We start from the raw sequence: 26,068 nt of genomic DNA, 5'->3' as shown, positions 1-26,068 counted from the left end.
AACATGTTAATACATATTATTTCTATGGCTGTCTTTAAAAGAAAAAAAGATTTTTACAAATGAGAGAGCAGTTTTGTGTTCACAGAACGCAAAATAGGGGTCTTGAAGAATTTGAAAGGGTAAGAGCTTTTAGTTCACTTCATAACTAGTCTTAAAATGCTCCACTCTTGTGTGAAGGCTGTTGTACATATTTTTGGGCTGGGCAGAATACTTTCTGTGTTGTAATTTTACCCGACTACTACAGCTGCCTGTCAGATCACATTCAACTGAACAACGTCAGTCTTTTTTGTTTTTACATTTCACATGTAATTGACCCGCTTTCCGTGCGATGTGATTGGTTTAAAAAGTTTCAAGTTTTTAAAATACGCGCCCGTGATTGGCTGGAAGTAACGTCAATCGATGACGTTTCACCCGTCAGCGCTTCTCTAGTAGAACGCAGAGACGAAGAGCGACGGAACGCCTGGGAGCGTTTATGGCTGCCTTCTACGCTCGGCATCCAGTAATTTCTTCTCGGTCTTTTTAGAGGCCGTGGAAACGAGACTGTGGCATTATATATTGCGTGGAAATAGCCTCCGTCAACGTCTCTCTTGCGCAGTCACGGCTAACCTCCAGCTGCTAAGGAAGCACATTTCAACTTCGTCGCCCGTGGATAGTTGTTTTCAAGAGACACTCAACGGAACTACAGCTACAACCGGTGCTTGAAGAAGTCGCGGAGTTGCCGTTGAACGGAGAACTAAGTGAATTCGAAGGGACGCGGATTTTTCGTAACTTTTTCCTTGCCAACGTTGGAGCGTATTGTTGTAGCGCCGCATTGTCATCAGTTGAATTTTGCAAGCTAGCTGGATGCGTTAGCTGCGAGCATAGCTGTGCTGCTCGGCTGCAGTCAGGATTGTTATCCAGGCAACTTTTAATGATAATGCCTTACCTACGTTATGCAACAGGTAGACCGTTTGCAGGCACGACAGATGAGCATGAACGGTTAGATATTTAGACGTCAATCTGTCTTTTTTAAGTGGTTAACTTTGGGGCGCGCGGCGTTTTCGTCTTAGTTTAGATTTTTTTGGGGGGGTGTAAAGCACTGTTTCGCATCTCATAGTAGAAGCTGTTCAAAGATGCACTTTAAGGACTCCGTCTAACCGACATGTAGGCATGACCATGTTGGATCACACGGAATAATACGAGCCCCAGCTCGGACAGTTGGCTCCAGAATTTGACGCTGATGTGAGAAAGAGGGAAGCGGAGAACCTCAATCATCTGATTTACAGTAGCTCGCCTTCTACCTTCGTGAGTTTGTGCATCAAAATGTCCGCCGTCTCTGCATCCGAGAAAGTGGACGGGTTTACGAGGAAGTCTATGAGGAAGGCGCAGAAGCAGAGAAAATCCCAAGGCTCCTCTCAGTTTCGCACTCAGAGCGCTCCGATCGAGCTGTCCCCACTGCCGCAGCTCAAAGGTACGGTAAGAGGATAATGGAGGATGTCTGTTGCTTTAAATACTATGTCCTGGCCATTGTTCTGTGTATACTGTTGGATCTGCTGCAGACAAACACAACCTTTAAAGGAAAGCTGGTGGGTAAATATAAGTTGCTCGATGAGGCCTTTTTCTAGGCATAAATCGACGCGTCCCCTTTTATTTGTCATGTCTTCTGCAGATGGTAGAGCTTGACCACTGGGTGTTTGAGAATAATTCAGAACTTTTTCCAAACGTGCACCACATTCATGGCTTCTCTTAGCACCAGGAACTCACATGAGATATTGTGCCTTTCAAAAGTATTTTCCTACATACATACATATTATATTATTAAATACATATTATGAACCCAAAGTTCAATGTATTTTATTAGGATTTCATATGCTACACCATTATGAAAATCGAGTACGAGTAATTGTTTTTATAGTTCCCCTAAACATCAAATTAATCCTGAGTAATTTCATCTCAGAACATTAGTGAAGAAACAGCATCATAAAGCGCAATGGGAAACCGACATGTTGGGTAGAAACTTGTAGAGAAGTTTAAAACAGTATGCTAACTGTTGGACATCTCCTGGAGATGTCAGGCGATGCATAGTCTAAAAATGGAAAGATTATAGGACATCTAACAACCCACTGAGATGTGGCCGTCCAGGTAAATTGACAAGTTTGACAAAGATTGTTTCATACAAAGAAGCTGGAAAGAAGAAATTGTAACTCGAGATGAAAAACATTGTTGTAAAAAGATGCTATGAGAAGTCTAGTTTTGCATGTAGGATAGACAAAAGACCTTTGGAAGAAGGTAGTGTGGTCAGACATTTTGGTGTACACCTAAAAAGACTGTATGTGAAGAAACACTAGCCCTCCACATGACCCCAAACACATGTGGGTAAAGATGGCCCTAAAGTCTTATTGATGTAAATACAGCAAAAGAGAGATCAACAAAATATTGTCTTAGAATTTCTAAATAAAAATACACACCACATTGTTGGAATTTCATCTCTTAAATAAAAAAATTCAAAAACCTTGTCATTTTTCATCCACGTTACAATTTTGCACAAATTTGTATTGGTCTATCACTTTTTCAAACCCATGTCCAGTCTGTTTTTACCTGCATGGACTTGCAGACAAATCATAACAAGATAGACCACAAGCTCTGTTGCTGCCTTGAATGAGGAGCTTTTATTGTCAGTATTTTTATCTCAATGGTGGTACAAACAGTTTATAGTGAAGACAACTTGGAGAGCAGAAAATGACCTATTGATGTTGCTTTTCAGGTTTATATTTTAACACTTTAGAAAAACTGAATAGTGTGGGGTGTTTTTGGGTCATAACTGCAAAAAAAGTGGCTTTGCTTACCTTCATCCTTTCCCATATCAGGCTGATAAACGTAGGTACTTAATCATACTTAATGATTCACATGACTGAAAGGACAAGGGTAAATGAGTCACCTTTTACATACCATACGCCTTCTTTTTCCACCTGATCGTTTCTCCTTTAGAGATTTTCTCTGTTAAGAGCAGCTGTTAAAGAAAGCCTCAGAACAATTTTGTGGAATGTGGCTCTTTGTAGATTTGTTTTAGTTTAATACACAGCTATGTGCTGTTGGTAAAAGTAAGCATAACGACTCACGATCAGATAATGCACATGTTTTAGTATTGAAACAAACTCTACATGTTTTAGTCATCATTTTAATGGTATTTTAGACAAGTTGGTTCCTTGTCAGGGTTGAAGACATACCAGTACTCCTTTCGGTTTTAGTCCTTTTTTGTCAAAGGACTTTGGTAACTTGAAAGCATGTTTACCAACCCCAACAGATGCCTGATGAGGAATCTGCCAGTTAGCCTCTTTTAGCCTGGAGCCAAAACCAATCCTGCTAAGCCTGATGCTAATTTCAGTTCTAATGAACAGTGTGAGAATAATTTTCCTCAATAATAATTCTGAAATGCTCCCCTCAGCTTCCATTGTCTGTCAAGGAAGTGATATAGCATATTAAAGATGGTCTTGCATCAGGCGGGACTATGATTCTGTAAATTCCTCTTGGTTTCTGCTGAGGCAAGCTGCAGCAGCTTGATGGATGGGGTGATGCTATGAGGAAGAGCAAGTCAACTAAAAAGGACTTGTCTGTTCATGTAGTTGAACATATTTGATGCAACTTTTCAAAAGCTAAAAACAAAACATGTCACAAATGAGCTGATGTCGCCATTGACTATCATAAACACTGAACTCATTTAGTATTCTAAAAATGTTTGTGCTATGGAGAAGGTTATAAAAGTGATGACAGATGTTTAGCAGGAATTTCAAACCTTGTTCTTTTTCAACTCATTGAAGAACACTGATATGACTGGAAAAATCATGCATCCATGCCACTGGCAAATTATCCATCTATTTTTCCATTTTAAAACTCAAACGTTATTTGTGTTTGATTTTAATTCTGCTGATTATATATATATGTGTGTGTGTGTGTATATATATATATATATATATATATTTCTTTTTTTATTTGTCAACACCCATGAAATATCTCAATTAAAACAAGCATTGATTGTCTGTTAGCAGATCAGTTTTAAATTACTTCAAGTTTTTATTGTACTTTATTTTGAGAGGATGTCTCACCGCATTTTTGGCTTATTGAGGTGCCAGTTTTACATTTTTAATTTTGTGTTATTGTACTGCTGGAATATTAACTGCCATCTTCCCATCAAATTTGGCCACCCTTTTTGTAGTTGCTGGTAGAAAAAAAACAAAAAAAAAAACAAAAGACACCACAACTTACTGTGTTCAGGTTGAGAACAGCATTAGTCTTCCACCCCACCTAAGATGTGCATGTAGATCAAATTTTGGATATTGGTTTCATCTGACCAGAGAAGAGATTTTGATTTAAAAAAAAAAAAAAAAAAAAAAAAGAAGAGAGAAATGAAAACCAGGCACCTTCTTTCTGTTCCAAATTTTTGCATTACTTTCTGTTGGTTTATTACATGACACCCAACAAATGCATTGAAGTTTATAGTTGTAAAAAATTATAGTTTTAAAAATTTATAGTTGTAAGAAATGAAAAATATGGAAATGTTAAAGTTATGTGAATATATCTTGAGATTTTATGCAGTGATGCATACTACTGTAAAAGCCACTGCAGTAGACGGTAATCAGTCTGGATATACACGTGGTCAGTTTTGATGAGAGGTACACAAAGGTCTGTTGACTCGTGTTTTAACTTTACATACAGTATACAGCCAATCTGTCTGTTAATGCGTAAACACAGAATATTGGAAGGGAGGCCAATTTTGGACATTTTTTTTTTTGCATTTGAATAGTAAACCTGCTTCTTGATGTGTTGAGGTGAATGTGTCTGCAGAAGTGATCCAACATGTAGTAATTTGGTTTTCTCCAGAAAATACACCTAATTGTCATGTTCAAATTCGTTGTTTGGTTCTTCATTTGTTGACATACAACACCTGTAAGTTACATTTACCAACACGGCCTTAAAAAGTCTGGAAACAAGTAGCATTCTATTCTTATTGGATAAAAAAAGAAACTCTACCTGGTACATAATTGTCAAATATGATAAACTGCATCCATATGTCTGTCAATCCATCAGTTACAGTGGTGTGAAAAAGTGTTTGCCCCCTTCCTCATTTCCTGTTTTTCTGCATGTTTGTCACACTTAAGTGTTTCGGAACATCAAACCAATTTAAAAAATAGTCAAGGACAACACAAGTAAACACAAAATGCAATTTGTAAATGAAGGTGTTTAGTATTGAAGGAGAAAAAAAATCCAAACCATCATGGCCCTGTGTGAAAAAGTGATTGCCCCCTACACCTAATAACTGGTTGGGTCACCTTTAGCAGCAACAACTGCAACCAAGCGTTTGCGATAACTTGCAATGAGTCTTTTACAGCGTTCTGGAGGAATTTTGGCCCACTCATCTTTGCAGAATTGTTCTAATTCAGTTACAATACAGGGTTTTCGAGCATGAACAGCCTTTTTAAGGTCATACCACAACATCTCAATAGGATTCAGGTCAGGACTTTGGCTAGGCCACTCCAAAGTCTTCATTTTGTTTTTCTTCAGCCATTCAGTGGTGGACTTGCTGGTGTGTTTAGGATCATTGTCCTGCTGCAGAACCCAAGTTCGTTTCAGCTTGAGTTCACGAACAGATGGTCGGACATTCTCCTTCAGGATCCTTTGGTAGACAGCAGAATTCATAGTTCCATTTATCACAGCAAGTCTTCCAGGTCCTGACGCAGCAAAACAGCCCCAGACCATCACACTACCACCACCATATTTTACTGTTGGTATAATGTTCTTTTTCTGAAATGCAGTGTTCCTTTTACGCCAGACGTAATGGGACACACACCTTCCAAAGAGTTCCACTTTTGTCTCATCGGTCCACAGAATATTTTCCCAAAAGACTTGGGGATCATCAAGATGTGTTTTGGAAAAATTGAGACGAGCTCTAATGTTTTTTTGCTCAGCAGTGGTTTTCTTCTTGGAACTCTGCCATGCAGGCCATTTTTGCCCAGTCTTTTTCTGATGGTGGAGGCATGGACGCTGACCTTAACTGAGGCAAGTGAGGCCTGCAGTTCTTTGGACGTTGTTGTGGGGTCTTTTGTGACCTCTTGGATGAGTCGTCGCTGTGCTCTTGGGGTGATTTTAGGCTGCCGGCCACTCCTGGGAAGGTTCACCACTGTTCCATGTCTTTGCCATTTGTGTATAATGGCTCTCACTGTGGTTCGCTGGATTCCCAAAGCTATGGAAATGGCTTTATAACCCTTTCCAGACTGATAAATCTTAATTACTGTCTTTTTCAATTGTTCCTGAATTTCTTTGAATCTCGGCATGATGTGTAGCTTTTAAGGATCTTTTGGTGGACTTTACTGTGTCAGGCAGCTCTTATTTAAGTCATGTCTTGATTGAAAACAGGTGTGGCAATAATCAGGCCTGGGTGTGGCTAGAGAAATTGAACTTGGGTGTTAAAAACCACAGTTATAATCTATTTTAACGAGGGGGCAATCACTTTTTCACACAGGGCCATGATGGTTTGGATTTTTTTTCTCCTTTAATACTAAACACCTTCATTTACAAATTGCATTTTGTGTTTACTTGTGTTGTCCTTGACTATTTTTTAAATTGGTTTGATGTTCCGAAACACTTAAGTGTGACAAACATGCAGAAAAACAGGAAATGAGGAAGGGGGCAAACACTTTTTCACACCACTGTATTTCAAGTCTCTCTAATTGTACATCCATCCGTCCATCCATCTATCCATCAGCTTTCAATCAGACAAATTTGTCCTTCCATCTGTCCATCCTACTAGTCTTTCACCACTTCATGCAGCCATCTGTCTGTCATACTATCTGCCCATTAATCAGTAAGCGTTTCGTTAGTCTAGCCGTACACAATCAATTTAACCAGCCATTCCTACCTCAATCTATCAGTCTCTTTGTCTGCCCATCCATAAGTTCATCTGTGTCCATTCATCTCTCCCTCTATCCCCCCTATGTAACTGTTAATCTAACCATCCATCCAATCATTCATACACTAATCTACCATTAGATTTTTCCATCAGTCCATTCATCGATCAATCATCTGTCAATATGGCAATTTATTTGTCCAGCAATCTGTCTATCAGTCATTCCTTAAAGTAAGGTCCCATTGCTTGAAGTGTGGGATGTAGCGTCTCTACAATTTGTTAAATCTTTTCTGCACAGTTAAGTATGTTAAGTTATACTTTTGTATAACTTAACAAAAGTTTCAGTTATATAGTACAAGCTTTATGAGCTTGAAGTCAAATAAGACTGTCTTAAACATGCAACACGAGCAGTTTTCCTTTGCATTACCCAATTGTCAATTTAATTTTACAACTACTTCAGATGTCACAAAAAGCTTAATATGATTGATTTTTGTGGTTTCCAGAGTAACGAGACCAAGATGAGACATTTCTTGAGTCATCGTTTTTAGGTGATGAAAGATAGTAGCTTGCAAAGATGCTCATCCCCTCCTGCAGTGGAGAGGCTGAAAGGCATATAGCTCCTGTTGTGAGATAGACCGTGAAAAGATGAGTCATTTAGGGACCAACATTGTTGCCATAGCAGCCTCAAGCCTTGAGAGCAAGCCAGGGACATGTTTGACTTTCCAAATACAGACCGCTTCATTTAAGGTTGATTTATCTGTCACTGGAGTAAAATTTTCAGCTGAGCCACAGTTCTTACACTAGCAAAGCTGAGGCTTATGTTTAAAGGATACTATTGTGTTTTCCCTTTGTAAAGATTTTAGATTGGTATGAATTCCTGCTTTATGGATATACCGCTGCTTTATTCGCCTTTCTTTGCTTTTTAAAAGCTTTTCCTTAGCTGCTTATTTTCAGACCACGAAGAGCCAATGAAATGTGTTTTGATGGCACCACAGAAATTATATTGTTAGAGAAAATGAGAGGGATTGTAGAGGGAACAGAGCTCAATGGTTCTTCCAACTTCTGCTTAACTAACTAACTTACTTACAGTTGTCAGAGCTAATCGCTTAATCACCATCCTTGCTATAACCAGATTAGCTGCCCTTGTGTTATTGGGTCCACCTCTAGACACCGATCCTAATATTTGACCGCAGTCTCTTCCGTTGTCAAAACTGGAAGGCACCTTCATTAACAGTAATGAAAGTAAGGGGGTTATGTTCTTAGTCCTGCAGTAGACCAAGAAAACCACCTTTTCTCATTGGACCATTTAAAACCTCAATTTGGCTTTCCTACCACTAATCTTTGATTTATCCAAGCAGAGAAAATCTGCCTGTCCTCTACTTCAGATATTACTATATGTGATAAGCAACAAAAAGCAATTATTGTAGCATCTGTTGAGAAAATTGACACAATGTAAACATTTTATATTCAACATGTGTAATTGGGAGATTTCTAACTCTTCCTTTTGTGCCAATTTGAAACATTTAAATTCATTTTTAAATTGATGCAAGTCAATCCTTTACATAATGTAAAAAAATAATGAATGAAGTTTTTAGTTTCAACCTGATCATTGAAAATGAGTAAAATTTAGAAATTTCTCATCAGCATCCGTTACTGGAAAAAAAACACGTCCTCCCCATTGGTACATTGATTCCTGTGTGTCCCTAACATGCTGTTCCCAGCATGTGAGCAGATATCAATCAGGCCCTTTCTAGGAAACAGTGGAACAGATCTTTGTTAGCGAAGGGTGTGTCATATTTATGCTTCTGGCAGATTCTGTTTAATAAATACTTCCTCAATTTATCATATAAATCTGTGGAGTCTGATGGTAGAAAGAGTTGTTAGTTTGGTTTGTTTGATTTTCTTATAACAAACAGCAATGAAAAGAGGTCTGTTCTTCATATATGAAAGAATTGTAAGGTAGTAAAATTTGGTACAAAGTGAAGATCAAGTGTAGATGGTATGGAGAAGTTTTTGCAATCCTCTCTCACCAATAAGTTAAATACGCTTTATTATTTCAAGATATTATGTCATTAGTATTTTAATAATTTCATACTTAGTGCGTATTTAAGTGTATCAAATCCACAATATTTAAAAGATCTGGTGAAACAATATTTGCATTAATGTTTTTTTTTTTTATTATTATTATTATTATTTACTTTCACAGACAAAAACAATTTAGCCCTAAGTTAGGCACCAAGAAGGGTTGGTCTGATTTGAATATACTTTGGTCCACATTCAGAGACCAGCTTTGGGTATGTAAATAACTCGAACTACAATAAACCTACATAAAGAACAGGTGCCAGAGGGCATAAGTGGTAGTATTATCAGGAAGTTGCCAGAGCATCGGTCACCAGACACTGAAGGTGTCTGAAGTTTTATGTTTTAGGCAACATCTCAAGCAGTTGACAGAGTTTAATTGGGGTTGAGTTTAAATGAAGCATGGTGGTTGTGATGTGCCGTTTTCTTGCATGTGGGGAGTGCTCTTCAGAAATGCTGCTGGTTAGCATGATTTGTGTGGTTGTCATAACGTATTCACCGGTTCTAACCTTGGCTCACTGTGATTTCATTGTTTTTGTACAACTTTCATGAAGATTGTGATGTTGATAGGGATCCATATGTGGGTTGCTTTTTGCTGTATAGATTGTAGTTTTGCTATTTACTGTTAATCTGGTACAAATCGTTTTGTCCTCAACTAAATCATTGAATATTATCAATGATTAATCATTCCTCTTAAGTGTGCTCATGATTTACAGAAAAACATGTAACGTAGATTTTGTATTGCACACAATAGTTATTAAATATAGATGAAATATTGGAGTTGCAGAGCTACATAGGCTTACAGTAGACTTTGAGAGAACTATAGGAAATTATTTTAAGTCATCCGTTGTTAAATAGAATTCAAAACATTCCCAAGGAAGTTATGGATTGTCACGTGGTTGATGTAAAACATCCCATGACAGATGGTTACTTTTAAAACCCAAAACGGTTTGGCAAAAGTGGAATAATACCTCTCTTAATTTTGTATGTCATCTTTATCATTTATTTTGTCGTCGACTTAAAACCTTTTCCTCCTGAACAGGTGTCATCTATTCACCTTTTTGCTGTCCTGTGTTGGCTCAAATGTAACAGCAGCTGCTGTGCTGGGAAATTAAAGTGCATGTGGATCTGCTGTTGTAGGATTTTTAGAGACTGACGTGAAGGCAGACGGTGATGTTTTCAAATCTATAGTTGAAGTAAGACAGAGGAATGTTGCAGGCATATTTTTCCACTCCAAACATCTCTTGATCAGATCGTGACCTCACTTTTCACCACAGCACACGCTCAAGCTTCTGAGTCATTTAGAGAGATGACGAGGTAATAAAACAGCGCTTGTACTTTCTGTCCAGCCGGCAAGATTACTGCATACTGTTCAGACAGGTTTGTTTCTATTCAAGTCATTCACTAAGATTTTTTTTTTTTTTTCATGGGAGGCTGTTTTGGATTTTAAATTTAATGAGAAGACTGTTGCACAAACAACCTGATAAATTGACTTTTTGTTTCTCTGATTTGAAATTGTCAAGAATAACATGTTCTTAATTTTAATTTTTATAATGAAAGCCAAGTTATTGTGGAACTAAATCTAGTTGTTCGCATAGAACAGATTTAGAAGCAGATCTTGAATGGTGGGTTTTTTTTTCTGAAGTTTTGTAAACAAACCAATTAGCCACAGCTGATAGTTATTAGCATTCTGTTGGCAGCTGATTTTCTCACAATAGCATTCAGTTCCTCGTCCTCATCATCTGCCATAAAGAGATTACACATTGCATGCCAAGCAGTTGAGCACTTGACTACTACCACGACTAGTCATCAAAATGTCAAACAATGATTAATTGATCAGTTATGATTATGGTAGATTTTCCACCACAAGTTTCATTTCCACTATACAATTCTGTTCTTCATATAGCTTTAGTATTCTCAGCCTAACATATTTTGCGTGTTTCTGTAACTTTAATTAGTTTATTTTCGTGTTATCTAAAACAATAATAAGTTGTACTTGGATTTTTGTTGCTGAACTGAAATTTATTTTTGCTAACTTTTAATATGAAGTCTTACCACCTACGCCATGGCCTCTGTTGTCATTATATTTCAAATTTTTCATTTCTGTCCAACAGCTGTGATAAATTATATCTGATTTATGGATGGGTCTATCTGCAAACTTTTCAATCTAAAGAGACATTTCCTGCCCTCCGTTAAGCTAAATTACTCGGTTAGAGCCGCAAATGTTCAGCGACTTCTAGAGGAAAAAATGCATTTTACAACTTTTTAGTCAAAATCTGCTACAGGAAATTTGTCAATTTTGAACAAGCTCTGGACGCTCTCTGTTACCAGTACATTAAAGCCATGCCTAATCTTGAGTCATTTTATTGTTGCCTATACTGACTACAAATATTTTTAGGTCATGCGTGAATGCATGCATTCTTGTGCACACCCACGTGGTCACACTCATTCACTCAGACACACCCTTTCTATCCAGTGTAATAAGAAAAGCCAACTATGTGTGAGTAAAGTTAAATGACAGGTTAGAAGAATGTCAGGAGCAGTCATGCTGTGCTTTCTTTAATGCCATCTAAATGTCTCATAAAACTGGACTTTTTGCTTAAAATAAAAACTTGTAAAAGTGGAAATGACAAATTTAAACAATACTATATCTAAAATTTCAGATCTCTGTAGGAGATCATATCATTTTAAAACGAGTAATTTGTTGGCAGCTTTATAAGAACACAGATGATTTAGTTTGATTAAGCTCTCCGTTAATATTACCTTTTTGACGTTTTCACTATGTGCTTTTCTCTTGTACCGCTCCAGTTACTCTTGATGCTGTCTTTTCATTACAATGTTTTGCCAGCATATTTTCAGTGTGCAGGCTAAACAAATATGGAGACGCTAAATCAAACAAGTGGCTGCAGAATCCTACCTAACCAGTCCAACAGCTGCAGGATGACCTTTTTCCCCCCTGTCTGTCACAGTCCATACATTGTAAAAGACTTAACAATAGCATATTTTAATTGTTCTGAGCTTTCCGTGTTCTGAATGAGAGGCAGGGATGCAATCCAAACAGGTGAAGTAATTACTGTTCTTATTAAAGAGAACCGGCAGAGCTGCAAACTCCCAAGTTTTTATAGTCAGCTGACCAACACCTTTCTTAAGGATGTTGTATAGTGCCATGTGTGATTGTGAAAAATATAAAAATTGCAAATTAACTTTTTTCACTTCACCAATTGTCTATGCAAGGTGGTCATACTGGATTTATAGTAATACAATTTTTTCCCCAACTTAGTAAGTCTATTTTCTCAGTAGTTTTATGACATGGAACAAAAAATTTAAAAGATCACTCCTTGTACTACTGTTGTAAAATTGTTGGGAAACACTTCTTTATCGCAAGCAGGAAGATAAAAATGTAAAACACTTTTCAGATTTTATGGTGCATATTGAGTGTTCTGAATCTGCATGAATACAAAAGCAGATAAAGGTCATAAACTTGACATTACAGTACAACAACTATAATCGAATATTAAACTATATTTTTAATTCTACAAAAAGCATCCATTGAAAACAAAAAGTATTATTTTTAACCTGAATACTTACCTTTTCCACAGTTTTTCTTGTAATTTGCTTTAAAATCTCCATGAATAAACAGTATAATTGGATTTGAGTCTTTTGCCCCCTGCTATAGTTTAAGGTGGAAGAGCTCTATTTGTTGAAGGACAGCAAATGTTGATGGAACAATGAGGCACAAGATGCCAAAATGGAAAGTGATTGAGTAACCACTGTGATCTTTTGTTGTTTTTCTGTTACAAACATACATGAAGGAAAAGAAAAAACAATTATGATGAGACTAAAAGCTGTTTAATTTTAGATTTAGGTACACTGTTTCCTGTTATTCTCTCAGACTTGATCTTTTAATCAACAGGTTCCTTCTGCTCATTCATTTTCTGGAAGATTAAATAACCCCCCACCCCAGTTTCTCTTTTGTATGGTACTGTGGCTCACTTTACAGCAAGCTTCACCTTCGTGGAGGTTTCTTGGCTATTACATTAAGAAAAGGCTATCTTCTGTATGCATGCAGATATGTTACTGTAAAGGAAGACATCTTCTCCTGAAGGTTATTGCACTTTCTAAACCCATCATTTAAGAGCATCCATCTTTGCAGTTTCTTTTATACAATTCTTTCCACAACTACTGCCATTTTATCACATAAAGTTAAATTTTTGTCCAAACTTGTAGAACTAAACTGATTCTCATTACTAAGAACATTAAATGTAACATTTTCCTTTATTCTCCTCTGTTCTGCATTCTATGCAGTGCTGTGGTTATACGTCTGAGCTCACATTTCCTGTTTAGTCGCTGAATCTTTTTGTTGCAAAGTGTATGTTTCTGAGTAAGTCATCTTGAGGTTTTTATTTCCAGGATATAAAATATTTTTCCACTGCTGTAGCTGCTATTTCATCGTGAGATAATTCAGGCTTGTAGATAATTATTATTTCTAACTATGCAATCATATTCTTATAATATAGTAGCATGGGTAGTGTAGCCATCAAAATCTGACTTCCTGCACAGTAATAATGGTAATTAACTTACCTAAAAAAAATCTGTTAATAAGACAAATCAATGTGACATTAAATTGTCATCATCAAATTTGACCCATGTAAAATGGACCCCAGGAAAAAATTTGCAAGTTGATCTTTCATCAGATTTAACTTCCTTTCAAGCAGATGTAATGTAATAAAATATGATCCAGAATCTGCTGAGTGTGTCTACCTGAAACTGGATTTGTTTGAAACTTACTGAGCTGCTCTATTTGAGGTCATTACAGAAGAATGTGGAAAAATGCAGCAAATAATGGTGAAAAAGTGACCCGAAGCAAGTGCCAGGAAAGAGATGAATGTTAAATTTTAGATCTAATAGTCAACATTAATTAAAACCACAATTTTACCGTCTTACTTTTTTAGTGGTTTTGTTTTATTTTATTTTTTTATTTTATTTTATTTTTAAGCAACCTCAAAATTGAGAATATACAGCTCTGGAAAAAAATTGGACCACCACTTAAAATGGTCAGTTTCTCAGATTTTTACTTTGTATAGGTATATGTTTGAGTAGAATTAACATTATTCTTTTATTCTATGAACTACTGACATGTCTGAAATTCCAAGCAAAAATGTTGTATTTTCAGAAAATGAGAAATGGTAAAAATAACAAAAAAGATGCAGAGCTTTCAGACCTCAAATAATGCAAAGAAAACAAGTTCATATTCATTTAGAAACAACAATACTAATGTTTTAACTCAGGAAGAGGTCAGACATTAATATTTGGTGGAATAACCAGGAGGTTTTCAATGGGGTTCAGTGCAGTGTGCTTGTCATTTTTTCTAGAGCTGTATATATATTTAAAAACCAGAGGATAGATTAGAATAGATCCAATCTCTAAAAACTGAGTACTTGATCTCTTTTGAGCCTTTTATATATATATATATACAGTGGTGTGAAAAAGTGTTTGCCCCCTTCCTCATTTCCTGTTTTTCTGCATGTTTGTCACACTTAAGTGTTTCGGAACATCAAACCAATTTAAAAAATAGTCAAGAACAACACAAGTAAACACAAAATGCAATTTGTAAATGAAGGTGTTTAGTATTAAAGGAGAAAAAAAATCCAAACCATCATGGCCCTGTGTGAAAAAGTGATTGCCCCCTACACCTAATAACTGGTTGGGCCACCTTTAGCAGCAACAACTGCAACCAAGCGTTTGCGATAACTTGCAATGAGTCTTTTACAGCGTTCTGGAGGAATTTTGGCCCACTCATCTTTGCAGAATTGTTCTAATTCAATTAAATTGCAGGGTTTTCGAGCATGAACAGCCTTTTAAGGTCATACCACAACATCTCAATAGGATTCAGGTCAGGACTTTGGCTAGGCCACTCCAAAGTCTTCATTTTGTTTTTCTTCAGCCATTCAGTGGTGGACTTGCTGGTGTGTTTAGGATCATTGTCCTGCTGCAGAACCCAAGTTCGTTTCAGCTTGAGTTCACGAACAGATGGTCGGACATTCTCCTTCAGGATCCTTTGGTAGACAGCAGAATTCATAGTTCCATTTATCACAGCAAGTCTTCCAGGTCCTGACGCAGCAAAACAGCCCCAGACCATCACACTACCACCACCATATTTTACTGTTGGTATAATGTTCTTTTTCTGAAATGCAGTGTTCCTTTTACGCCAGACGCAATGGGACACACACCTTCCAAAGAGTTCCACTTTTGTCTCATCGGTCCACAGAATATTTTCCCAAAAGACTTGGGGATCATCAAGATGTGTTTTGGAAAAATTGAGACGAGCTCTAATGTTTTTTTGCTCAGCAGTGGTTTTCTTCTTGGAACTCTGCCATGCAGGCCATTTTTGCCCAGTCTTTTTCTGATGGTGGAGGCATGGACGCTGACCTTAACTGAGGCAAGTGAGGCCTACAGTTCTTTGGACGTTGTTTTGGGGTCTTTTGTGACCTCTTGGATGAGTCGTCGCTGCGCTCTTGGGGTGATTTTGGGCGGCTGGCCACTCCTGGGAAGGTTCACCACTGTTCCATGTCTTCGCCATTTGTGTATAATGGCTCTCACTGTGGTTCGCTGGATTCCCAAAGCTATGGAAATGGCTTTATAACCCTTTCCAGACTGATAGATCTTAATTACTGTCTTTCTCAATTGTTCCTGAATTTCTTTGAATCTCGGCATGATGTGTAGCTTTTAAGGATCTTTTGGTGGACTTTACTGTGTCAGGCAGCTCTTATTTAAGTCATGTCTTGATTGAAAACAGGTGTGGCAATAATCAGGCCTGGGTGTGGCTAGAGAAATTGAACTTGGGTGTTAAAAACCACAGTTATAATCTATTTTAACGAGGGGGGCAATCACTTTTTCACACAGGGCCATGATGGTTTGGATTCTTTTTCTCCTTTAATACTAAACACCTTCATTTACAAATTGCATTTTGTGTTTACTTGTGTTGTCCTTGACTATTTTTTAAATTGGTTTGATGTTCCGAAACACTTAAGTGTGACAAACATGCAGAAAAACAGGAAATGAGGAAGGGGGCAAACACTTTTTCCACACCACTGTATATATATATATATATATATATATATATATATATATAGTGTTCCTGGTCGTGGAACACTGGACCAGCTCTACACCCTCGGCAGGGTCCTGGAGGGTACATGGGAGTTCGCCCAACCAGTCTACATGTGTTTTGTGGACTTGGAGAAGGCGTTCGACCGTGTCCCTCGGGGAGCCGTGTGGGGGGTTCTCCGGGAGTATGGGGTACCGGGCCCTTTGATACGGGCTGTCAGGTCCCTGTATGACCGGTGTCAGAGTCTGGTCCGCATTGCCGGCAGTAAGTCGGGCTCGTTTCCGGTGAGAGTTGGACTCCGCCAGGGCTGCCCTTTGTCACCGATTCTGTTCATCACTTTCATGGACAGAATTTCTAGGCGCAGCCAAGGTGTTGAGGGGATCCGATTTGGTGGCCTTGGGATCTCATCTCTGCTTTTCGCAGACGATGTGGTCCTTTTGGCTTCATCAGATCGTGATCTGCAGCTCTCGCTGGAGCGGTTCGCAGCCGAGTGTGAAGCGGCCGGGATGGGGATCAGTGCCTCCAAATCCGAGGCCATGGTCTTGAGCCGGAAAAGGGTAGAGTGCCTTCTCCGGGTCAGGGGGGGTGTCCTGCCCCAAGTGGAGGAGTGTAAGTATCTCGGGATCTTGTTCACGAATGGGGGAAGAAGGGAGCGGGAGATCGACAGGCGGATTGGCGTAGCGTCTGCTGTCAAGCGGGCGCTGTACCGGTCCGTCGTGGTGAAGAGAGAGCTGAGCCAAAAAGCGAAGCTCTCGATTTACCGGTCGATCTACGTTCCCACCCTCATCTATGGTCATGAGCTTTGGGTCATGACCGAAAGAACGAGATCGCGGATACAAGCGGCCGAAATGGGTTTTCTCCGTAGGGTGGCTGGGCTCTCCCTTAGAGATAGGGTGAGAAGCTCAGTCATCCGGGAGGGACTCAGAGTAGAGCCGCTGCTCCTTCACATCGAGAGGAGCCAGTTGAGGTGGCTTGGGCATCTGGTCAGGATGCCTCCTGGACGCCTCCCTGGTGAGGTGTTCCGGGCACGTCCCACCGGGAGGAGGCCCCGGGGAAGACCCAGGACACGCTGGAGAGACTATGTCTCTCGGCTGGCCTGGGAACGCCTCGGGATTCCCCCGGAAGAGCTGGAAGAAGTGGCCGGGGAAAGGGAAGTCTGGGCCTCCCTTCTGAAGCTGCTACCCCCGCGACCCGACCTCGGATAAGCGGAAGAAGATGGATGGATGGATATATATATATATATATATATATATATATATATATATATATATTAGTTCAGCTGGTCAGTTTTTGTTTTGTTATCAAATCTTTATTATTTTAATTTCATATATGTATCTGTGTGTCTATATATAGAGTAAACAATCTGCAAGTAATTTTTTTTTCTTAAATACTTCGGTTTCTTAGTTCTTATGTTTACTTTACATAACCTGTTGACATCACCTATTTGAATTTTTGGACATAAATTATCTCAAACATTGGCATTTTTAAATATATTTCAAAACAATGGTAGTGTACTTTTTATTATTATTTAAATTATTGGATTTGTTTACCTTAAGATGAAGCATCATATAAATGTGAATTAAAAAAAAAAAGGCATTAGATTGCATTGGTAATTGTAACGGTTCTTAGTTGCATTACATGGATGTAATTATTTTGTGTGTCTGAAGTTTGGGGGCGTCCTATTCTAGTTACAATTTTAAATTGTAGGGCAAAAAACTAAAATCTGTAAAGCCATGCCTTTTGCTTTGAGGTCTTTTGTAATTTCTTCCCAGTAGATGCATTTGTCTTCTGAAGACGCATTAGTCATCGAGAGACTAAAGATCAGTTTTTAATGAGCAGCAAATCTAAGGTTAACTGGCAATTACATAGAGATTAGACTTGGCTTTGTTTATCTTTTTTCTTTTTTAACCCCGAGCCACTTCCACTTTTATGTCTAGTGTAGTTATGACACAGCATGTTAATCATCTAGATGAGACTGATCAGTGTTCCCTGAAGCTCTGCACAGTTTCTATGAGAAGATTTATTTATCCTCCACTCTAAAACTTGTATCCACATCAGTTTCTGGAACTGTTCATAAGTTAATAAATTTGTCTGATCTCTAAAATGCTTTCATGTTCCTTGTTGTTTATAGCTTCTTGAGTCTAGTAGAAATATTTTCCTTTTTGCTTAAGCACCCTGAGGAATTTGTGTACTAATGCATCTCTATGTGAAAGACAAAAATAGCTTCACTTTGGGGAAAGCATCTACATGTCAGAGAGTATCTAAGAGACCCGCCTCTTTTCTTCCCCTCTAGGGCATAAAGACAATTTCCTGCAAAGAAGCACAAAATTTGTCTCTTAATATACTTGAGGGGGGGATGGAGGTTAGAAGAAAATTTTAGAATATTTGGTTCTACTTTCATGGCCATAGTAGACAATAAAAATATTTTTTAATTAGATGCAAAATTTGCAAAAATGTAAAAGCATTATTTTTGGACTGTTCTGAAGTTTTCTGTTTATACATCCAATTACCTGCAGAGACCACTGTCTCTGTCCATGTTATTTAAAAACGAAACTGAAGCTTTGACAAAAGCTGTGAAGATGCTATTTGATCTTTTTTATCCTATTATTTCAATATATGCTAATTATCTGATTTAATTTTTTTGTTCTTTATTTGTGCCTACCTGTTCTGCTGTCATACAACAGTCAGTGAAACCCACAACAGTTCATCTCTTTGAACGGTTGAAATGTTCCTTTGGTGGTCCCACACTGTTGTGATCCTCTAACTCTTGTAAACAGTGAAGAAAACCTTTACTCTTTCCCAAAGAGCTGGCACATGTCTGCTGCAGATATATGAGCCATCACTGTGTCATGTTAGCATGGCTGTGGGGGTGTCATGGCTCTTTCATCCTTCCTGTTCCAGTGTGGTATTCAGTCTGCCCTTTCACTCTGGTATCCATTGAGATGTGATACTTTGGAAAATTTGCATTAAAGCAGAGCACTGCATGCTAACAAGTCAGTTTGGTACAGTTACACTCACACATTGAGGTTACTCCCAGCAACAGCCACTGTCTGACCTCGAGGGTTCAGTTGCGTAAGCACTTTGTCAGTTGTCAACACCACTGGAACATTCTTGCTATGTGTGAAATTATTATGGGTTTGTTGGCCATGTCTGACTGAGATCTTCCTGTTCATCGTTTTATTGGGCGATGCCTCTTCAGTTGCATAATATTGCTCAATAAAAAGCTCAATGCAGTGACTTTCAAACTTGATGTGGTTCAAGTTGTCTACTATCAAAGTGGATGTACCAGTAGTTGCGTGGCTGGTTACCATGACTTGTCGAATAGAAATTTCTGCATCATTCAAAGATCAGCCAATCAGACCTTTTCAAACATAAAAAGCAGCACAGAAAATTGCAATCAGTACAGCAGTCACCACAGGTTTGTCAAGGTTTGTCAGTGAAAGTCACAGAGTGGCAACTTGCTGTCTTTCAACACGTGAACACGCAGGAATGAGATTTCATCATTAATTTTAATGAAGACTTTTGCTCCTCTGCCATTAGCTGTGGTGGATGGCTGTATATTTTATCGTAACCTCAGAACCTTCAGGGTGTCTGGTTGTTGTAAATCAAACCGACTGTGCGGCTTCTCCACAACAATCTGCAGCATCACAGTGCAGATGCACACAGTTTATAGATTAGCTCAGGTTAAAGTTGACAGACAGGCTAATAACCCTGGATGCTCTCACCACTTGATCCTTAAAAGGCTCTTCAGTCGCAGCCTAGAATGACTGGACGGTCGTCATGTGGTATGCATTTCTTCTGTTATCTCTCTTGATCATGTCGCCTTGTGAGACGAGTTATGTTGCAATAAAGCAGATTATTAAAGGCAGACTGGTTGTACAAGTGTTTCATTTTACATTTTTGGCGTTTAACAATATCATATCTACTGTATGTTCTTGTCACAACTGCTTTTGTTGGGGTTTTTTTATAATGTAATTGATAATGGCTCTTTTTTTTCTTGTAATAAATGATTGTATTTTATCATTTTGTTCCAGATGCCCCCTCCACAGACCAGCAGGAACTGTTCTGTCAGAAACTCCAGCAGTGTTGCACGCTTTTTGACTTCCTGGACTCTGTGGGGGACCTGAAGAGCAAGGAGGTGAAGAGGGCCGCGCTGAACGAATTGGTGGACTATCTTTCCACCAACAGAGGTGTGCTGGTTGAGAATGCATACCCAGAGATCACAAACATGGTGAGGATGGACATCTCTGTTTAAGCAGTGTTTTTAAATTCAGGAATTAAATGGACAACTTAATAAGTTAACTGCTATTACCAGTGTTGATTATTTAACAGGCTAGAATGCTGTTCTGTGGGTGTTGGTAACTCCCTCTGTGCTTGAGCAGGATTATAGAAGCAGAGGCTGATCTTGTGTCTAGACAGAGTATGTGGTCTCAGCTTTACAGCAGGGACATGTTAGCAGCCTCGGGCTAAAACCCTGAACCATACTGCTTCCATTTCCAGCACAAAGGCCACTTTGTCCACTGTGGATTAGTTTGAATCTCTTATCATCTCACATCGCCTTTTTTCATCTCTCATGCACTACCATGGATCATATCTGAAAAGTTTCTTAAAATAGGTTAGATATTTACATTTACCAGTAGATTGCTGTTAGTTTTCATCCAGTGTCCACTAACATTAATAAAAATGGGACATTTCTAAGTTAGAAGTGTTCAAGTGAGAATTTTAATTTTGTTGTTCCCGCAAATTTAAAGTCATATGCACCATCAAAATCTGCTGAATGCAGCACAACGCTGTAAACATTTGGGTCTAGCGATTAGCATATTGATTGTGCAGGAGTCATGTTACACAATGCAATGTTCGACAACTCTTCCAGAACCCTTCAAAGTATCTTTGACCGATGCAGTGTAGGTACGTGTTGGTAACCGGTGCCCTGTGCGTTGCCTGATGTTCCTCCCACGGTGTAATAATGACTCATGTGTGCAGCATTTAGGAGACAACAGCCAGTGCTGCAGTGATTCACTCCACATCGGAGATTATAATGATGGATGCAGCTGAGCATAGCCTCAGCTGAGTTAAGGAGTCTTTAGATTACTGAAGGATCGTAGGCAGTAATTCATGTCATGCTATTGATTTCGGATTCTGTCGTGCACTTTTAAAAGTTTTGTGTGGAAATCCTTTGGAGTACGTGATGGCGTACTCACAGCAAACAAAAAAAATATTGCACCAAACTAATAATGACCTCTTGATTAGATGTTATTTTTTAAGTTCCTTATTCTGAAATCTTTTATTCCATAAATAAGAATAGTATTAATTTGATGACTAAAAATGCCAGTTAGTATAAATCTTGTTGCAGAATTGAGTTAACACAAGATAAACCAGTGTGTTGTATCTCTTTTAGATGAAGTACTGTCGTTTTTCACCACCCTTTTAAAACAAACTCTGATATGAGTTTTTTGAACCCAAAAACTAGATCACAGAGATAATTGTGGGAGGTTGCTGCTGCTGATGAAAGTGTTCATACCTCTTGAACTTATCACATTTTGTTTCACTACAGCCAAAAGGTTTTATGTATTTAATTAGAATGTTATGTGATAGACCAACTACCTCTCTGTCAAGCACTCCTAAAAATGGCTGTAAACGGCTGGATGGAGGAGCATTGTTGTGATGCTGAAGGCTGCGTGTCGGAAAAAGAGCTGGAGGATCTTAAAGAGATGATAGCCCAATTCCAAGGAGTAAAATTACAAAGTCAAATTTCTTTTGTTATGTTTGATATATATAAAATTTTTATAATAAAGGAACAGTTGTTTTATTGTGCACAAGGTGCCTGAAAAAACATAAGACCCTGTCCCTTGAGATAAAATACATGGCAACCTTGTGACTTGAGAGGTTGTCATGGATGAACTCTATGTAACTAGTAAGTGGAGTCTACCTGTGTGTAATTTGATCTTGGTACAAATAAGGCAGTTCTGTGAAGGTCTCAGTGATTTGTTGGAGACCGGGTGGTGAAAAAACAGCATCACGAAGACAGTAGAAGGGGAATAAAAGGATAAGGCAGTGTTATCCGCGGATTGCACCCTACTCAATGGGATGTTGGGATGAAGCTTTGGAAGTTATCAAAAACCAATGCACAAAATGAACCTACCGAAAGAATGGAAGTCCACCTACACTAGACTTAAAAAGCCAGACATTGAGAGCATTAATCAGATAAGCAGACAATATGCTTTGGTAATTCTGGAGGAGATGCAGAGATGCACAACTCTGGTGAAATGATATGTTATCAGGGTTACTGTTAAACACATACTCTGTAAATGTGGCTTTCTTCGTTGACTTTAATGTCAAGGACACAACTGTAGTTGGAAGAACGCCTTAAGAAAGAGGCATCTTTTAGGGAGTTGTTAAAATCCATGTAGACCAAGCGTGGAAGAATAGGGAAACATTTCAGACTCTAAACATGCAAAAGTGGTAGAAACATTTAGAAAGACCATTTAGTGAAAGGGGATTCTACAAAATACTGAATTTTTGAATATTGTAACAAAATGTGGAAAGATTTAACACTTCTTGAAAGGATTGTATAAAATTATTAGTTTTTATTATGGTTTGTTTCATAATGATCTGATTTTCAACTTGTCAAATGTAAGGTAGCAAATATTCTGCAACCTGAAAGGTGTAAAAAAATAAATAAATAAAATTAAGAAATAAAACTGACTAAGTAAAATCTATATTTATTCCAAATAGTCAGTACAGACGGGTACAGATTTTTTTGTTTTGCAGTTGTAGTGTAAATGCACAACTCGACATGCTTACAGTCTTTGTTGGTGGTGTAATTCCTTTGTGCTGCGGATGAAAGAAAAACGTGAAACAAAACCTGACTCAGAATCACGTACCTGTGATGCACTCTGCCTCTGAATGAGCTGCGACTAATGGCAGCCACCCTGTCTGGAAGCTGGCTTGTTGATGGCTCTCATTGATGCTCTGTGCTTGGCCTCACATGACAATGAAGAGATAATTGCTTTAAGTGCTGCCCAATATTCTGCTGCAGAGAGAATACTGAGGTTATCAGGTGTGCAAACAACAAGGTTTCTCATTCATGTCGAAGGAGGCTTTACTTATTTGCCAGCTCAACTGTATAATCAGACATAAAACAGAATCCTTTTGTCATTTTCTTTCTTTCTGCTGCGGGCGAGCTCGATACTTGCTCTCTGCTGTACCTTCCTCTCCCGGTTTCTTGCACGGCCAGTTGCTAGGTGTTGGTTGTTATCACCCATAGGCAGACAAAGCTTCATCGCCCCATCCTTGGTGAACCTACTCGAGTTTTATCTGCAGCTCTCACACTTAAGAACAGCCTGTTCTGAATCCTCCTACATAACTTTCACGCATAAATAACTGTTTCCTTTTTACCCTCTTGAAAATATTTCGCACGCCTCCCATGTTTGCCGTTCTCCCACACTGTTTTCTCTTGTTTTGTCCAGCTCTAGTTGTTTTTCAATATTGTAGAGGTGTGGGGTGGGGACTAATAAATGGAGCAGTGCTTTGTTAAAGTATTCACACTCCTGGAACTTTCTCGCTGTTTTTCACATTACATCCACAAGGTACATTTTCTATAATGGAGTAACACAAAGTAGGATTTAATTCTAACGTAGAACAAAAGGGACACATAATTTTCAATTTAAAAACACAAATTTAAAAAGTATATATGTATTCAGACCACTTAAATCTATTTTATGATGTGCTATTTAATAAACAGACTGCACCTGCGTGCTTTTTAGAGGATGCTGAAAACGCGCAACGAAAGGTACTGTTATAACATGATAAAGTTAAACTTTTTGCTACTAGTTAACAAACTCCGCACATGACCTTAAACACACCATCAACTCCATTGTGGTGGTGACAGCATCATGCTGTGGGTATTCCTTTCTTTGGTGAGGCTGATGTTGTTCACAGTTGATGGGGCTAAATAAAGGGGATCGGTGGAGGAAAAACTAGTAGAGGCTACTTTCATTGGGGATTTAGCACAAATGCTCAACCCATGAATATTCACACATTTGTCTATTGGCACCCTTATAGTGAATGTTATCTTTGATCAAAAGTAAAAGTAAATTTGTGATTTTCATGTCTTGTTTTCTTACTCATTTCCTAGATTTCTTCTTTGCATTTCCAACTAACTGTTTAATTAATCAATGGATCATAATGACCGTTCTTGTTCGTTATTTTGGATTCTTAATTGGCACATTTAACAGAGTGGTGCACAGACAAAGGTAAACTTTATTGACTCTCAGACGATGTTTGTTGAAACCTGTTGGTGACATCACATCTGAACATTTACTGTGCCCCACAAAGGAACCGTAAAGTGATTTTATGTCGGGATTTTGAGAATGAATGAGATGCTTGATGTTACCAGATGGGGTTTTCATTAACCCAGAAACAGCTGCTCTGCTCAGACTTTTCCAAAGTAAAAGGAAGCCAGGAAGTAATGTAATAACATCTCTGTGTGTTTGCCATGAAGGAGCCAAGAGTCTAATATGTCCTTGAGAAGGATGGACTACAGCTGAACGAAATTAAGCCTCCCACTATCCCTTTGAGATAATCAAACCTGGATTATCTGAATGTCAAAGTAATTTAGGCCTTCTTCCTGAGTTTAGATTCTTCCAGCAGAGCAGTTTGTAATGTCACAATGCCCCCCCTCCCCCCGAGGTTCAGTTAAAGCTGCAGCGAGTGAACAACAAAATAAAATGGATATTCCTGCAGTTTTTCAAGCTCCATCCAATCTTTTTATTTCACCTTCTTGAGTAATACAGATCATTACATGAGGTGCATGTTGGGAGTATAGTATTAAAATCAGTCTGTGTTCATTGTGACGTTGCTAAGAAACCAAAGCAGCTGTGTTCACGAACAGATGTTGGACATGGCAGACCTTCCCTCTTCTATTCACACCGTTCCTTCAAGCCAGAACTAAAGGGTCGTAGTCGTGGGTCTGTGTTCTGAATACTCATCGAAGGGCTAAAGCAGAAATGCTGCATCAGTTATAAGAATAGGGTTGACACAGACACCCGCCTGATGAAAGTGTTGCATGTAAAAATATTCACACCATTTGAACTTTTACACATAAAGACCTCTTTGATGTTTGTCACGAGCCGTGAAGGGCATCTGCTCTGGTTAGATGAAGGAAGAATTTAACTTTTGGGTTACCTTCGAAACACCTTGTGGCAAAAAGGTAATGTGACACTTCACACTGAAAACATCATCGCCACAATTAAACATGGTGGTGGCAGCATTATGCTGTGGGGATGCATTGAGGCCTCACTTCCCTCTCTTTGTCAGAATTATCAGCAACTTTTTTTTCTTTTTTTCTTAATTGGCACATTTAACAGTGTGGTGCACAGGCAGTAATGACTCCCAAACGATGTTTGTTGAAACTTGTCGGTGACATCACAACTGAACATTTACTGTGCCCCACAAAGGAGCCGTTAAGTACTACTCGTAGTACAAAATAGTACTATTTTATAGTACTACAAAGTAGTACTATTTTACTTGTAATAAAATAGTACTACAAGTACTATTTTACTGGTAGTCCAGCTACCAGTAAAATACTTCAGCTTGGATTATATTTGGATTAGCATGTTGCAAAGGAGTTTTTATTTTTTAATTTTTAAATTTCTTTTTTTGTGAGACATAACTGTCGTTACATTGGTGAAGTTTTTGTGCTAATATGGCAGATAAACTGTTAAATAAAACCCAGCACTTTGCAAAAAGAAGCATGCATATTAAGAACTTAAGTCGTGTATTAGTTGATGTTTTGGTATTCCCAATTTATCACAAGTCATTCATGTCTGATTACAAATTTCAATTAGGCTAACAGCTGTGTGGATTTTATTAGTTGGCTGTTATTAGGCCATCAGTAAATGTTTTCAACTTTTCCCTCTGTGATGTTGCTGCCAGCTGCTTCAGAAACTACTTAGATGAAAAGGTTTTTCTTGATTTTCCATTTGTTTTTCAGTTTGTTGAGG

General features: G+C 38.4%; 1 protein-coding gene across 1 annotated transcript in view; it reads left to right on the top strand.

The window, feature by feature from the left end:
* Positions 1-443: 443 nt before the first annotated feature.
* Positions 444-26,068, top strand: part of ppp2r5a (protein phosphatase 2, regulatory subunit B', alpha isoform) — a 42,175-nt gene continuing 16,550 nt past the window's right edge. Inside the window, exons 1-2 of the mRNA XM_028040101.1 lie at positions 444-1,450; positions 20,099-20,295. Of these exons, the coding sequence (XP_027895902.1) occupies positions 1,303-1,450; positions 20,099-20,295 (345 nt within the window). The 5' untranslated portion in view covers positions 444-1,302. The remainder of the gene's footprint in view (positions 1,451-20,098; positions 20,296-26,068) is intronic.

Source organism: Xiphophorus couchianus, chromosome 15, assembly GCF_001444195.1.
Source record: "Xiphophorus couchianus chromosome 15, X_couchianus-1.0, whole genome shotgun sequence".
Classification (NCBI taxonomy): domain Eukaryota; kingdom Metazoa; phylum Chordata; class Actinopteri; order Cyprinodontiformes; family Poeciliidae; genus Xiphophorus; species Xiphophorus couchianus.
This window is presented reverse-complemented; position numbering and strand designations above follow the sequence as displayed.